We start from the raw sequence: 15970 nt of genomic DNA, 5'->3' as shown, positions 1-15970 counted from the left end.
CAATGGATTTAACCCAAATCTGTGACTCGGAGTCAATGTTTGCTTTGTTCAGCATTCCGTCCATCATTTGTTTGTGGGAAATTTTCTATATATAGCAACATATTTTACTTATATAAAATCAAAAAATACTTAAATGTGCAAAGACAAATTTCTGTCACCCATTTTATTGCAGGTTGTCTGTGCTTCGGACAATACTCAGGAATAAGTATGGAACAGCATGAATGTTCACGATATGTAGTGTAGATTTCAATGCACACTACTACAGACGTGTGCGAGTCTCCTGAAATGCATACATAAAGGGGAATTGTTGGTGCAGGTCACCAATTCCCATACTTAATCATTTTTTGTAAATTGGGCTTGCAAACTCTGGGTCGAGTTTCACTCACTTTTGGCTATTTTGTTGCTTGCATACAATGAAAGGAATGCACTCCCCAATCCTAAATCGGAGAAGGTTTGGTAAAATCATCTGTATTCCAAAAGCAGAATATTACTTCCTACAACTTTTAAATGAACAGTTCACTCCATTCGCTTCAAGTCTGTTGTACATACATGTGATAACATGAATGAATTACAAGCTCTGTGGTTAAAGGTTTATCATACAAGACTTGCCTTTCCACAGAGACCTGCCAGGACAATAATATAGGGTTCAAAAAGGTAAAAATTAAGGCAGTGAGAGTAGTAGGTAGTGCATTACAGGATAAATACGACATGAGTGGATTAAAAACTAATCTTAGGATGTGCGCATAAGGAGTGTGGAAATTCGATAATTTCAACTTCAAAATCTTCATGAATTTCTTTCAAAACTGTGCCACATTTACAAATGTGGCAATGTTTTTATACAGATTTTATAGGAATATGTGCGGCAAAAGTAGGCGTTTGCCAAGACTACTTAGAGAAAAATCATTTTAAGGGAAAAACATTCTTGCCCGATAGATTTTGCAAGAATAGTTTTCAGTGGAAAACTTCTTCATACAGACATTTAAACTGGCTAGAAAAGTTATGCAAAATGGACACCCTAAGCAAACTGCAAAAAGTGCAAATATTGTCAATTTCATGAACTCTTGAGAGCGAATTTACATTTAAAGTAAAGTAAAGTAAAGTCCACATTTGTAAAGCGCACAATCACCCGTAAGGGTCTCTAGGCGCTGGGGGGCCGTCGGGAAGATTAAGCGAGCTATTGCCCAGAGTCACATGGTGCTGGGCTGACCTGCCGCCGGAGCCGGGGATCGAACCGTGGTCCCCAGATTCCAGCGTCAGTCGCCCTGGCCGCGGCGCCACACCTCTTTACACCCACTCCTATTACAAATATCCAAGTAGCATGAAACCTTCAAACAGAGTATTCAGAACCATGTTTGAGGCACCATTACCGACACAAGCATCGCTTGTTCTGTATGCCAGTGAAGCGTTATTGAGACTTTTTTTAAACACCATAAATTCACTGTTTCATGTAATATATCGAACAATGAATAGGGAAGACATTTTTCGAAAAAACATCTCCCTGGTTATGTGCACTTCAGAATATACTTTACAGACTAAGGTATATTTTTTGTTATGTATGATGTATGTTACGACGTTAAATTAGAAAACATACATTTTGATCATCACTTACCCATCGGAGACTTCTTTTATTATCGACGACAGTGGTTTTTTCTATAAGAGAAAAGAAAAAATGATGAGGGAACATCGTGTTTCTTTTCAAAAGCTTCCATCAGCAAACATTTAGCCATCCAAAGATTTGTGATAATCAATCGGAGCAAAATTCAGTATTATGTATGGCAGTACAGATATTGGATATATTTAAATTTCGAATACAGTGGTTACTCACCGATAAACCGTGGAATACTAAACACGTTGAGCAAACCCAACGAGGTTAATCGGAAATATAAGTGACCCAGGTAAACAGGCATTCAAAAGAAGCAACCACTGAATATTATTTCTCATGCTCCATGATTGAACATGGCTAACTAGCCCACTTCCAGGCTAGATAGCATATTTCCTTGATTACCACTGCACCTCCAAATTCAGCACTGCTAGAAAGAGGTAATCAAGAGTTGCTAAGTGTAACTTTTAATGCATATTCTCTTGATGCAGTCAACCGATGTGTATTCTGCATTTCCTGCCCTCACTAGTATCCAGTAGTAACTAGTATCACTAGTATCTCCATGATTGGGTCCATCGCATACTGCATTAATCAGGTCCAGGAAATGGGGTCCCGAGGATGGTGTACGGCTCTGGGAAGGGGCAGCATGTCCGGTCCCCATAATATATCAATTGGCCACACACAATGGAGTTCTAGGGGCCTAAACAAGGCTCAAGCAGTGTGTGTGTGGGGGGGGGGGGGGGTCACACAACGCACTACCCATTAACAAATAACATTGCGCTGACATCCTTGGTGGTGGGGGGGCTTATTTATTTAACCTCTTCGGAGCGTCGCACCGCCCCCGGTCATCTGACATCACCGTGGGCGTGTGCGGAGGCGGCCCCGGAGCCGACCGAACCGCGCATGTGGAATTCTAGGCGCAGCCAAGCGGCTAAAAGGGCGGTTGCCTGTGTTTTTCTTTTTTTAAACGGGACGGCGGATCCCATAAAAAAAAAATACGTTTATGGCCAGGAGGTGAACCCCACCGGGCCTAAGGGGGCATGGTACCCCTACCCTGCCCCCTTTATGTATTTTAAAATCTTATTACAGGACTGGGGATTAACTACTCAACAAGAGGTTCACTTGGTGCAAATATATATACGAATACATATCACAATAAATACATAAATGTATAAATATAATGATAAAAACAATTTGCATACAAAGTAAAAATAATGGTACTAACGAATGGCATTTAAAATCTATTAAAACATTCCCAAATTGGATTTGTAAAAGCTAAAAATGCCAGTATTTTTTTACCAAAGTGCATTGGATATATATATACCATCATCATTATTGCACTTTGTAGTTCAGAACATTGTATAAAACAAACATATTAAAAATAAATGTTGATACAATTTTCAAGTGTCATGATGTATCACTTCTTGTTGCGATAGTTGATCAAAATCAAGCCCAAGTGGGCTGAGGCAAAACTATGTATAGTTGTAGTCACCTAGGTCTTAATTCTAAACAGTGCGTAAGAATCACCCTACTGACCCACTATCGGTGCAGAAAAGTGCACAGTGCTAATTAAATAATTAAAATAATGTTACTATGCAAGGAGGGGTTCTGTTTATGGAATATATAGATTCTCGTGTTAGTAGTTAAGTGAGGTGGAACTAACTTAACTATATATACAAGTTACCTAATATCTCTGGATACTCTTTATAAGCATGTAAATAAGTCTTCACTGGCATTTAACCCAGACTAATGTTCTGATTTGTTACCTTTGCCTCAAATTGTAAAGCGCTCTGATATCCTTCGGGATCAAGTTTGCGCTATATAAAACTTTATAAATAAAACAAAATAAGTCTCGTTTGACCTCTCGGTTTCCTCTTCTCAGGGGTGGAATTACATCAAAAACGAAATATTGTAAATGTACAGGATTACTGTCATGACACTTCTCGAAATGCCTGGCTACTGGGTAGGCTTGATCCTTGTTGTGGATTGCCATTATGTGCTGGAGTATCCGCTTGTGGGCTAGCAGTTTAGTGCTGCCGATATACCACAACCCACAGGGACACTCCAACACATAAACTGCAAATTCCATTTTACAAGTCAGTCTCTTACTGCTAAGTATGGAATCCATATATAAACACACACATATATATACACAGAAACATATACACACACACACACACATATATATATATATATATATATACATATATATATATATATATATATATATATATATATGTGTGTGTGTGTGTGTATATATATACAGATATATATATATACAGATATATATATATATATATATATATATATATATATATATATATATATATATATATATATATATATATATATGTGTGTGTGTGTTTATTTATATATAAATGTATGCACAAGCCCACTGCTTCACCACTTCAAAAAGAATGGGCGCAGACACCAATGTTATCTCCTCACAAAGTTTGTTTATTCCACAGTGCATATGACATATTTCGGCCAATCCTAGCCTTGATCATATATATATATATATATATATATATATATATATATATATATATATATATATATATATATATATATATTTATATGAATGTATTACAATTTGTGTTGTATTCCGTTGTGTGTATATACTGGCCGAATCTCGAGCGATCATACCAGCAAACATGATGACACTGATCGAACACTCACCTCGAGGAGTACGTGTCATTATAGGGTCAGCAGGATGGGTAGTAACACACTAATCACCGGCTTCCTAAACCAGGGAAACCTTTATGTCAGTAGCGCATGTTGGCGCATCCAATTACAGAGCGACACATGTCAAATTGTAAGCACCGGCTAACATGGGTGGTTTGGATAGGCACATGCCGAGACTCCTGGGATTAGTATGCCGTAACTAAAAACTATAAAAAACAGACTCGAGTCTGAGAGGTATAACGCTAATAATGATATTTTTTAAGGGGCAATATTAATTGTGTGTATCCGGTTAAATTGTTTATTTAAATTTTGGCAATGGGGAGTGTAATTATAATGTGTAAATTAGAAGTGGTTGTCTAAATATATGTTAAATATAACTAGTGAAAAAAGACTAAACATGCAATACTGAAATGTGCAAGTCACTAACTGGTTTATGGTAATTCACGGGGTGGGTTCATGTTTAACATAGTAACAGCCAGTCAAATGGCAGATAGATTTATCACATGACTTACTTAACATGTATAAAGAAGCAATGATTCAGTAATACAGATGTTAGTGAGCAAGGCGGGAGCAAGCCGCCGAAACGCGTCTGAGCAGCAACTGAACATGGAATAAAAACGTTTTGAACTGAGATTCACGGAGTCAGCGCCTTCTTTGAATGGAAAAGTTTGGTGTGGTAAAGAATATATATATATATATATATATTACCTACTGGCGGTCGCCAGTAGGTATATATAGTTAGGATTTTTTCCCTATGGGATTTTTGAAAATTCTATGTCTAATAACTTTGGCGTTTGTGGACGGAATTGGCTGAAATTTTCTGGAAAATGGAACATTTTGTTTCTGAGCAGCCCCTGGAAATTTGGGGGGGGGTTCGTCAAGGGGGGGCCGAGAAAAAAGGGGGGTCCCAAAACGTGTTTTTAACATTGAGTTTTCCATAGGGCGGTCTGTCGCACTTTTAGCCCGAACGGCTGAATGGATTTGCCCGAAACTTGGCAAAATTGTAGAGACTGGTAGCCCGATGTGCCTTTTGTAGGTCTCAATATATGTGCTCCAGTGGATTTTGAGAAATTAACGTTTAAAAAAAGATATATATCTGTAAGCGCGCTCCAGGCAGCGCTCCGGTCCGCGGACCTTAAGCGTACCGGAACTTCGCGTAGCGAAGCTGATTGGTTATCCGGCGTCTGTAAACATTCCAAACAGTCCGGAGCGGCCGCCATCTTGTCTCTCGGTAGGATTGAGAGACAAAAGGAGGCCAAAACAAAGGTGGAAATAACCATAAGGGGGCATAGTAGATCCTCCCTGACCCCTTAGGTTTAATGTGGAGGCTTTAAAAGGGCCCCGCGGGGCAAAAAAAAAAAAAAATTTTTTTGTTTTTTTGCGTGGGTAGCGCCCGGTCCGCGAACCGGGAAGCGTTCTGGGCAGCGTACTGCAATGAAAAATGAATGATAGACTTTTCAAATGCTGTATGTTAATTGATTGTTGGTTTTGTTGATTATTTTTTATTTTTTTTTATTTTTTAAGCATTTTTTATTGTGTTTCATAATTTATTAAACTTTCTAACATTTCATTGTCAGAAATTTCATAATTATCATGGAATATACATTGTAGTCTCTGAGGTTGTAAAATGTCCTCATTTGCAAGGAGGTTATCTACTGCTTGTACACATTGCAGTAGTTCTTGGTCCCAAGTTTCATCCATAAATTCAATCTCATTTGGATCAATGATTTCTGTGTTGGACTCTGGAAGGACAATTTCAAATGAAATTTTTTGTTCGCTTTCCATTTTCCCTGAAATTTGCATAAAAAAAATATATATTAGTAGAGGTAGGGCACTGTTGGGATTAATTTTAGATAGGCAGTTTTTAACAGTGAATTTATCTTTGGGCAGTGTATAGTATCAGAGTGGAAGTAGGAATATAAAAAATTGTATCTAAATTTATAAGTACTACAGAGGGATAGTATATAACTAACAGAAAAAGTTTGCCATATTAACTTAAAGTGCACAATATACTTCAGTTTTAAAAATAACAACTTACCTTTAAAAAGAAGTTGAATTTATTTATGAAAATCCTATTGAAATGTACACCAGGAAGTAGTAGTCAAAATGGCTGTGTTTCCTTCTCTTCCTTTATATATATTCGGGTACATAACCAATCAAATGTCAGGTAAAAAAAGTAGAAAATGAAAGTAACATTTTAATTGGTTGTCAATTCCAACACTTCAGATGTGTTTTGTGAAGTAATTTACCTCACGGTATTTAGAGAGGTCTACAGGCTAAATGGCTAAATGGAATTCCAATCAAATTTGTGAAAATGGTAGGGATTGGTATGTAGTATGAGCTAATCTATATTTGGTGAAATTGTCTCAAGTGGCTTTTGTGTGAACTACTTTCCCACCTTTTTTGATGGTGCGCTTCCCAGGGAGCGACCCGGTACGCGAACCGTTGAGCGCCCCGGTTCGCGGACCTTAAGCGTTCCGGGAGTCCACCATTTTGTGTTTCGGTCGAATTAAGATACAAGATGGAGGGCAAATAATGTTCAGAATGGGTAGAAGGGGGCACGGTAGAGTTATCTTGACCCCCTAGGTTTTCTGAGGGTGGCTGAGGAGGCTTATATGTGCGAAAAAAAAACATTTTTTAAAAAAAATTCGCGAGGTTAGCTCCCGGTTCGCGTACCGGGTAGCGGCCCCGGTAGCGTATTTTGTTGAAAATTAGTGAAAAATGTTAGAGTTAAATAATAATTGTGAGTGATCAGATGTAGGGTAGCTCTGAGAAGAGCTTTTGGGTTTATGGTACATTTAGGTACTTATAAGTAGGTACCAATGCACATTCTTAAATTCAGAGTGAAAACTCTGTTGCCCTCATCTGAGAAGTGAACTCCATCTCCTCTGTAGATATCTTGCATGTAGTAACGCAAGTTATTGTTGTACAGGGAGCCCATTCCATGGTCTCTCATGTAAGCTGAAACAGATTTGTTTACATGCTTCCTCGACTTCTCAATTTGTGGACAAAATTGGTTTGACCACCTCCATTTCTGTCTTTGGCATATATTTGAATATACCAAGGCAGTCTGAGGAAAAAGTGCCATTAATTGCTCAAAGGTGTCCTTTAAAAGCATTTCCAGACCTACACCAGTCAAAGTGCCCAAGTCATTACCTCCACAGTGCACAATTAACAGGTCAGGTTTGGGCAAATGCATAAAGGTTTTCACCAATGGTATCAATTGGTGACATTTTAATCCTCTGTGGCCAAACCACTTAATTTCCACATCTTGTAAATTGAGGTTAGGTAAATTCCTGCTTTCAACGTACCTTTGAGCCCAGTGAATATAACTATGACCAACAATCCAGACAGAAAACATGGTGAGAGAAGGTTCTCCTGCAGTCAGATGAAGTGTGGCAATGAAATGGCAGTTGAAAAAATGAGAGTTTGAAATGAAAAAAACTGTGGAGTTTCTGTGTTCATGAAGCAGTAACAGTGATTGGTGGATTTTGATTGCTGAAAACAAAAAGTTAGGGTGCATGGATGTGGCGACCGCCAGTAGGTAATATATATATATATATATATATATATATATATATATATATATATATATATATATATATATATATATATATATATATATATATATATATATATATATATATTTGCTAATAAAAAACCATTGAAATTCACTGAAAAAACCATAGGTTATAGATCATATATAGTTAGGAATTAGCATTTACAAAACCTTGAAAATTCACTGAAAAAACCATAGGTTATAGACCATATATAGTTAGGAATTAGCATTTAAAAAACCTTATTTTACTCACACAAAACCATTGAAATTCCATATATAGTTAGTTGTACTAACTATATATCGCGCACCCGCAATCCACTGCTGATCATGTCACATATTACATCATTCATGACATGGTCAGTGACATCACTGATGACATCACTGATGACATCTCAAATGACATCACTGATGACATCACTGATGACATCTCAAATGACATCACTGATGACATCACTGATGTCATCGCAAATGACATCACTGATGACATCACTGATGACATCACTGATGTCATCTCAAATGACATCACTAATGACATCACTGATGACATCACTGATGACATCTCAAATGACATCACTGATGACATCTCATTTGACATCACTGATGACATCACTGATGACATCTCAAATGACATCACTGATGACATCACTGATGACATCTCATTTGACATTACTGATCACATCACTGATGACATCATTCATGTGATATTATGATGAACCTCTTCAGACTCTTATATAATCTTAGATACACTCAGTAGAAACATACACTCACAGACTGTCACTCATCCATGGAGTTACTCACACACCTAGTCAGTCATGCAAAGAATCAATCACACCTCCATTTCCTCAACTATACAGTTATACACACCTTACTTATTCAAACATATACTAAAACATATTTACTCACTCATACAATCCTGGATACAAGTTCACAATGATCCATACAGCCACTCACACATTCACTGGCTCTTATGCACAGTTATTTATATATGTCAACTCTCACATGTACTGTATTTTACATATGTACTTACTTTGACATGTAGCACTGAGATATCCATTCACTCACCAATACACTCATGCACACAGTCAACCGCCCATACAGCTGTTTCCACATGCACTTTTGAACCCATACATCTAGTGAATCAACTGCTCACACATCTATGCAGAGAGTCATACACCTCCCAGCCACCCACACACACACTCAGTCTCCCATACAAATGCTTGGGCAACCAATCAATAACCCATATAGTTAATCATATAGCTACTGATCAACACATGCAGCAGTTTACAGAACAACAGACATAATGATGCACAAATTAAGACAGTTTAGTCACTAACCCATGCACTCAGTGAGACACATTTAATCAGTCACTCATACAGTCAGTCATGCCCCTACTAAATCCTTCATCAAGACACTTATACATCCACTCATTCTTCAATATGTAAGACATATTTTAACTTTACAGAAAAATACAGTCACTGGATGTTATCAGTGATGTCATCAGTGATGTCATTTGAGATGTCATCAGTGATGTCATCAGTGATGTCATTTGAGATGTCATCAGTGATGTCATCAGTGATGTCACTGACCATGTCATGAATGATGTAATATGTGACATGATCAGCAGTGGATTGCGGGTGCGCGATATATAGTTAGTACAACTAACTATATATGGAATTTCAATGGTTTTGTGTGAGTAAAATAAGGTTTTTTAAATGCTAATTCCTAACTATATATGGTCTATAACCTATGGTTTTTTCAGTGAATATATATATATATATATATTATCAGAATAACGTTTGATTAATTGTGTATTATGATTTAGTAATGCACAGCATACCGAACACTCCAACACAAACTGCAAATTCCGTTTTACAAGTCAGTCTCTTACTGCTAAGTATGGGATCTATATATAAATACACACATATGTATACACAAACATATACACACACGCACACATATATATATATATATATATATATATATATATATATGTGTGTGTGTAGTACAAAGCTGGCAGTACACAAACGTGGCTTGCAGCACTTAAGGGCGATAACCAACAAGGACCAGAGTTACCCAGTTGCAAGGCACTTCCAGGCAGTACATGATAGTAACCTGCAGCATCTATGATACTATGCTATTGAAGCTATCCCCGTGATGAGAAGAGGGGGGATAGAGAGGCTAAACTACGATGCCTGGAGACAACTTATATTTTAGATTTCGACTCTAAGTCTCTGGGTGGATTAAACGCTACAGAAGATCTACATACCTTTTTGATTGCCTATCTCATCCCTATTCCTCAAACAATAATAGATCTGGCCCTGCAGTGGTGAGATAGAGAGCATTAAGTAAATTAAAATACAACTGATGAAATGCACTCTCCCCAGCCTGTAAGGATAGTTGAATCTTCAACCACATTTGGGAAATGGCCTAAGGAGCAGAAGACAAGTATATGAGTATTCGTTTTAGTGACTGGCCTCCCCAATGTTTAAATGATTGGTTGTGGACAGAAGGGTAGTATTTTTAATCTTTTTGTTGTTTTATTGGTCGTTTTAGAATGGGACACTGTTATTTCTTCAGATTGATATTTATACGGTATTCTTATATATGCTTTTAGTCATCAACCTTTCCCTTTTAACTGGTCACAATGGATATTAGATGAATTTTATTGGATACAGCATACATTTGCACACCCGATTAATCTTAAATTACTACGGCATTTGCAATTTCAGGCACAATGGCACTTTATTTCTAGATACTGTAGCACGCAGTCACTTTATTTACTAGCAGCCCGTCCCGACGTTGTCCGGGGATGAGAGTGGCTGTATGGGTGAGGGAGTGAGTGTGTGAGTGGCTGTATGGGTAGGTGAGTAGCTGTTTGAGTGTGTGTATAGGTAGTGAGTGGGTATGAGTGGCTGTATTGGAGAGTGAATGTCTGTGTGAGTGGCTGTCAGGGTGAGTGGGTGTTTGAGTGGTTGTACGGTTAATGAGTGAGTAGCAGTGTGAATGACTGTATAGGTGACTGAGTGGGTGTGAGTGGCTGTAAGAGTGGGTGTATAACTATCTGTGTGTCTATGAGTGGATGTGTGAGTGGCTGTATTGGTGAGTGAGTGGGTGCACGAGAGGCTGTAAGGGTGAGTTAGTGGGTCTGTGATGTCACTGATCATGTAATGATTGATGTATTAAATGAGGTCATAAGCAGTGCATTGCGGGGCGTAAGTTATAGTTAGCTCAGGCAACTATAACTGCTGAAATTCTATGGTTTTATATAAGTGAAATCTTAGCCCAACGATAACGTCCCTGTAACCTTTGTTTTTTTCACGGAATTGTTATGTTTTTTAAACTGTATTCCTAACTGTAACCTGTAACCTTTGAGAGTGAGTGACTGTGTGTGAGTGCATGAGTGTTTAAGTGTGTGTGTGAGTGAGTGCGTGAGTGGCTCACTGGGTGGGTGAGTGGGTCTGTGAGTGGGTGCCTGAGTCTCTCAGTGGATCTGGGAATAGGTGTGCGTGTGGGTGTGTGAGCCCGAGTGGGTCTGAGAGTGGATGTGTGAGCCCGAGTGGGTCTGAGAGTGGGTGCGTGAGCCCGAGTGGGTCTGAGAGTGGGTCTGAGAGTGGGTCTGAGAGTCTGAGTGGGTCTGCGAGTCGGTGAGTTACTTTCTAAGTGGGTCTCTGAGTGGGTGCAAGAGTGTGTGAGTGGGTCTGTGAGTGAGTGTAAGTGTCTCAGTGCCCTCCGTTTTGCCTTTTCTGCCCTTTTTCTTTTTTCTCCCTTTAAAATGGGGGAGGGGGCCACCATAATTTCAGTGAGGAGGGGGGCAAATTTCTGCACCTGGGACCCCATCCCCGTGGGCCTGGCCATGATTCAATGGGGAGGGTTTCCCTGGGTGCCCTGGAGCCTACCTAGGGCACCCAGTGTCCATATTAAGGACCGCGGGAGGAGCCTCAAGGACTCCACAGTCCCAGCTGGCTCCTCGCCTCCTGCAAGAGCCGGCATTGCTATTTCACATAGGGAGCTGATGGAAAGGCAGCTCCCTGTGTGCAGAGCAATAGTTTCATCTCTTTCCCTGCCAACAGGAAAAGAGATGAAACATCTGCTTCCAGCGGGAAGAAGCACTTTGACAGCTTCCTCCCACTCGAAGTGGAGTATTTGCTTTTGCTTGGTGGGAGCTGGCAAAGAGCATATGGGTTTCGGCAAGCAGACAGGCACTGGTGCTACAAGCACCACTGGTTTTGAAGTCCCAATATTCTATCCCTTCACCCAGCTGGGAGACTGTGAGGCCTTGCCCCCGGTCCTGGTCACAGGCACAAGTCTTGCAGGGCTTCTCCTACTCGCCTAACCAGTCTGGCTGCTTCGAATGTTTGGCACAATCAGAGAGAGCATGTTGACCATTTTGGGGGCCTCAAGCTCCCCTCCTTCCTGTCCATTTCCAGACACCAAATGTGATTTGGAGTCTGTGGTCATTGAAATGTACGCTAGGGATTTGCTTCTTTTTTAGGTCGAGCATTCACAACCTCTTGTATATACTTTAGTATATACTTATGTGTGTATGTACTTTGTGGGCTCTGGAGATCAGCCCTAGGACCTGTCTGCTTCCGCGTAGGGACTTTTTTTTTCTGTTCAACTGCCTCTATTTAACTGTCTTAATGAAAAACGACCAGCAGAGGTCAGTAAAATACCAGAATTGCTTTCTGCTGAGGGACTTTCCTTTTTTAAAAACTTTTCTGGCAACTGTCTCTATTTTACTTTTTTGATAGAAAACAGCCAGCAGAGGTCAGCAAAATACCAGAATCACTTTAGCATTCTCCAAATGCCAGTCCATAGAAATGGTCTTCCACGAGCACCCATAGACAATAATATTTTTTTCAACTCTTGTATTTTCAGTTATATGACCCCCGAAGGCCCTGATTTTATATTAAAAACAGAGCTTTGGATTATACCAATTTCCGCTGAATGGCAATATTTCTCCCCATGTGTTCCCATACCTGGCCTGTCACACAGTTTGGTGCTTTTTTCCCTTCATGTTAAAGAACAGTAGATGTTTCAGCACCCAGGCTAATGTGCTGCATAACTAAATACATACAAGGTCCAAAGGTGAGACCGATTGCATTGCAAATGCTTGTTAAGTATCCTCTCCTCTGCCCTGCGCTCTAGAAAAGTCAGTCAGTCACAGCAGCAGCGACTACAAATCTGATAGTCCCACACCACAGGCCATGAAAGTGATTAGAGGTATACACCTGGATGTCAGTCACAGTGGTATGTGCATCAAAATACTACCTCGGGGCCTCAGCCCTACTCTTTGATTATATGATCATCCACATCTGAATACCGCGTATGTAACATTTGGAGTAACACTGTATCACCACTATCAGTTGTATGAGAAAACTGCCAGCATCCACAGTTCTGCTTTTTCATGTATTTATAATAAACTCAGCCAAACAACAAGTATCAGGATGCAATAGAAAACGTGACTGGATGAACTACTCGCAACTGAAATTATGCCAAGTCATGTCACAGCATACTTTCTTCATGCACGTTCTCAGTAGCAGAGAAAATATTTTTCAAGAAACAGCACAATGGAGGAGGAGGAGCTTAGCGCGCACCCAAGATGGTCGCGTGAGCTCAGGGCTCCCGGACCTTCGCCACCTCCACCGACTATCCTGCACCCTATCCTGACTTAGAGGACCGGTTATTATTGGCACAGCCCTGCTGATCGTTTATCCGTTTTCGGACTTCGATTCGGACTTCGGGAGCCGAAGATATGGACTCTCGAACTTTTCCGGCCTGCTCCATGGTGCTGCCCCGGGTTCGGTTTCTCTGCTAGCCGAACAGTAATTGAATAACAACGGATCATGCGAGCCTCCCTTGCCCGGTCGTCTACTTTCAGTTTCGTTTCTTGGGCTTAGACCTATCTGACTTTGTCTCGCTCGCCCTGGCTTGCTGCTTTCGACCAACCCACGCCTCAACAACTGGCGACTCGGCCTCCTGTTACTCTTCACCTGGTGATAGGTCCCCATCTTATTTTCCACATTGCAGCGAGCGCATCGAGTCTAGCCATTTTTACTAGGTCTCAAACTACCCTTCGGGGCGCACGAACTAAGATGGCCGCCAAGCCTGAGGGTGAGAAACGCAAGACCAGACCGGCAATGCGAGGGGGCTCCGTGCAATCGAATGTCATGGACAGGTATACCCTCGCTAAGGGCTCTCCGGGCGGATCGACTAAATCCCCGGCCAACGTTGGGGAAGAATCCCCGATGGATGAAGATCTGTCGTTGAGGGACGTCATGGGCGCCATTGCCGGGATGAAGGCCACACTGGGTCAACAGTACAATGCCCTGGCCCACAAGTTGGATACGGTCGCTATCGATGTTACCCTGATCAGGGCTGATCTTGCGAAAACCAATGAAAGGGTCAAATCCCTCGATCTAAAGACGTCTAGCCTTGTTACTGACGTCGCCGATTTACAGGCAGAGGTCGGTAATTTGCGCGCCGCCCGTGACTATCTCACTCGACGCTTGGACGATTTTGAGGGCCGAGCGAGACGGAACAACGTCCGTGTGGTTGGTGTCCCGGAGACATCGGAAGCATCCTCGGTAGACCTGCTGGTGGAAGATCTGGTCCTGAATCACCTGGCACCCAAGGGCCTCAGCAAGTTTTTTGCTGTAGAACGTGCACACAGGATCCCGGGTGGCCCGCCTAAGCAGGGAGCCACTCCGCGTCCCATCATTGCTCGTATCTTTAACTTTCGGGACAGGGATGCGATCCTGCAAGCGTCACGCCTCTCTGGTCCTACGGCTTATGAGAACACTACTGTCAGCTTCTACCCGGACTTTATCCATCAGGTTCAGAAACAGCGACTGGGGTTCCAGGGGGTGAAAAAGAGGCTGAGGACTAGAGACATGAAATATGCTATGCTTTTCCCGGCCCGGCTACGTGTGGTGTACAATGAACGAACATTTTTCTTTGATCATCCAGGGGCGGCAAGTGACTGGCTGGATACGCTGCCTCCGGGACCAGATCATCCTGCACACTCTGGACGCTCCGGTGGAGCGGGGGCGGCCCGGTGGAGCTGGAATAGGGGGCGGGATCGGCTTCCGGTCCGTTGTATTGACTTTCGGCTGTGGTCTGGTGTTATACCACTATTGCTTGCTAATGTGCTATCTTATTGGGGTGTGAGCGGGGGGGGTGGGTGAGTCTTCCTCCTCTGGGGTTCTTCTCGTAGAATAGTTGTATGTTAGGGCGACAGGCACACTGCAAGTTCGGGTGGCTTTTGAGTCTTACGCATGGGTGCCGGGTGGGGGGTGTGTTGCACGGGGTCTTTCGGGGGGTTGGGGGGTTGTGGTTTCCGTTTCATTGTTTTCTTCAAGGCATAGTATCGATGATCTCCTGCTGTACAGTGTCGCATCTGGTGTGGGGTGGGGATGGGGGTTGATCTTTGGGATGGGGGTAGGGGACTTAAGTTACTGTGTTGGAACGTTAATGGGTTGGGGGATAGGATCAAGCGGGGCGTGGTGTTGCAGTTGTTGCGACGTTTGTCCCCTGATGTGGTTTTGCTTCAGGAGACGCACTTGCTTGGCAATACGTGCCATGCCATGACTAGGCGTGGCTATCGTCTCATGGCGCACTCAGGTTTCACTTCTGGCTCCAGGGGGGTGGGCATTTTGGTTCGGAACTCCCTCCCTCTTGCTGTTGACGACATCATCCTTGATGATAGGGGACGGTACGCCGCCATTGTGGGGCGCTGGGAGGGGAGGGTTATTACCCTGCTCTCCGTATATGTGCCGCCGAGTCTCCAGACTACTACCTATGCGGATCTGGGGAGAGTGATCTTGGGAGTCCCCGAGGGTCTACTTGTAGTGGGCGGGGATTTTAACTCTGTAGTGTCGGGGATGTGTGATCGCTACTCCCCCCCGTGAAATAGCGAAGTCACAATCCTGGTTGGGGGACTTCCTGGAGGCTCTAGGGCTCACCGACTGCTGGCGCCTGCTTCATCCTGGACGCTTGCAGTATACCTTCCACTCTGGGGCCCACGGCAGTCTTTCGAGACTTGACTATGTGCTGATGCCCTCCTCCCAGGCCTCCTCCATAAGGGAGGTGAAGCATCTAGCTAGGGATATCTCGGACCATTCCCC

The 15970-nt window shown here is 42.0% G+C and overlaps 1 protein-coding gene across 2 annotated transcripts in view; it reads right to left on the bottom strand.

The window, feature by feature from the left end:
* Positions 1 to 15970, bottom strand: part of ELMO1 (engulfment and cell motility 1) — a 1412865-nt gene that overhangs the window by 1109951 nt on the left and 286944 nt on the right. For both annotated transcript variants that reach the window (XM_078688215.1, XM_078688216.1), the window contains one exon: positions 1610 to 1650. In XM_078688215.1, coding sequence (XP_078544341.1) covers positions 1610 to 1650 — 41 coding nt within the window. The remainder of the gene's footprint in view (positions 1 to 1609; positions 1651 to 15970) is intronic.

The sequence above is a fragment of the Lissotriton helveticus genome, chromosome 4_1 (genome assembly GCF_964261635.1).
Source record: "Lissotriton helveticus chromosome 4_1, aLisHel1.1, whole genome shotgun sequence".
Classification (NCBI taxonomy): Eukaryota; Metazoa; Chordata; class Amphibia; order Caudata; family Salamandridae; genus Lissotriton; species Lissotriton helveticus.
Note: the sequence above shows the minus strand (reverse complement) of the source record. Positions and strands in the feature narration are given on the sequence as shown.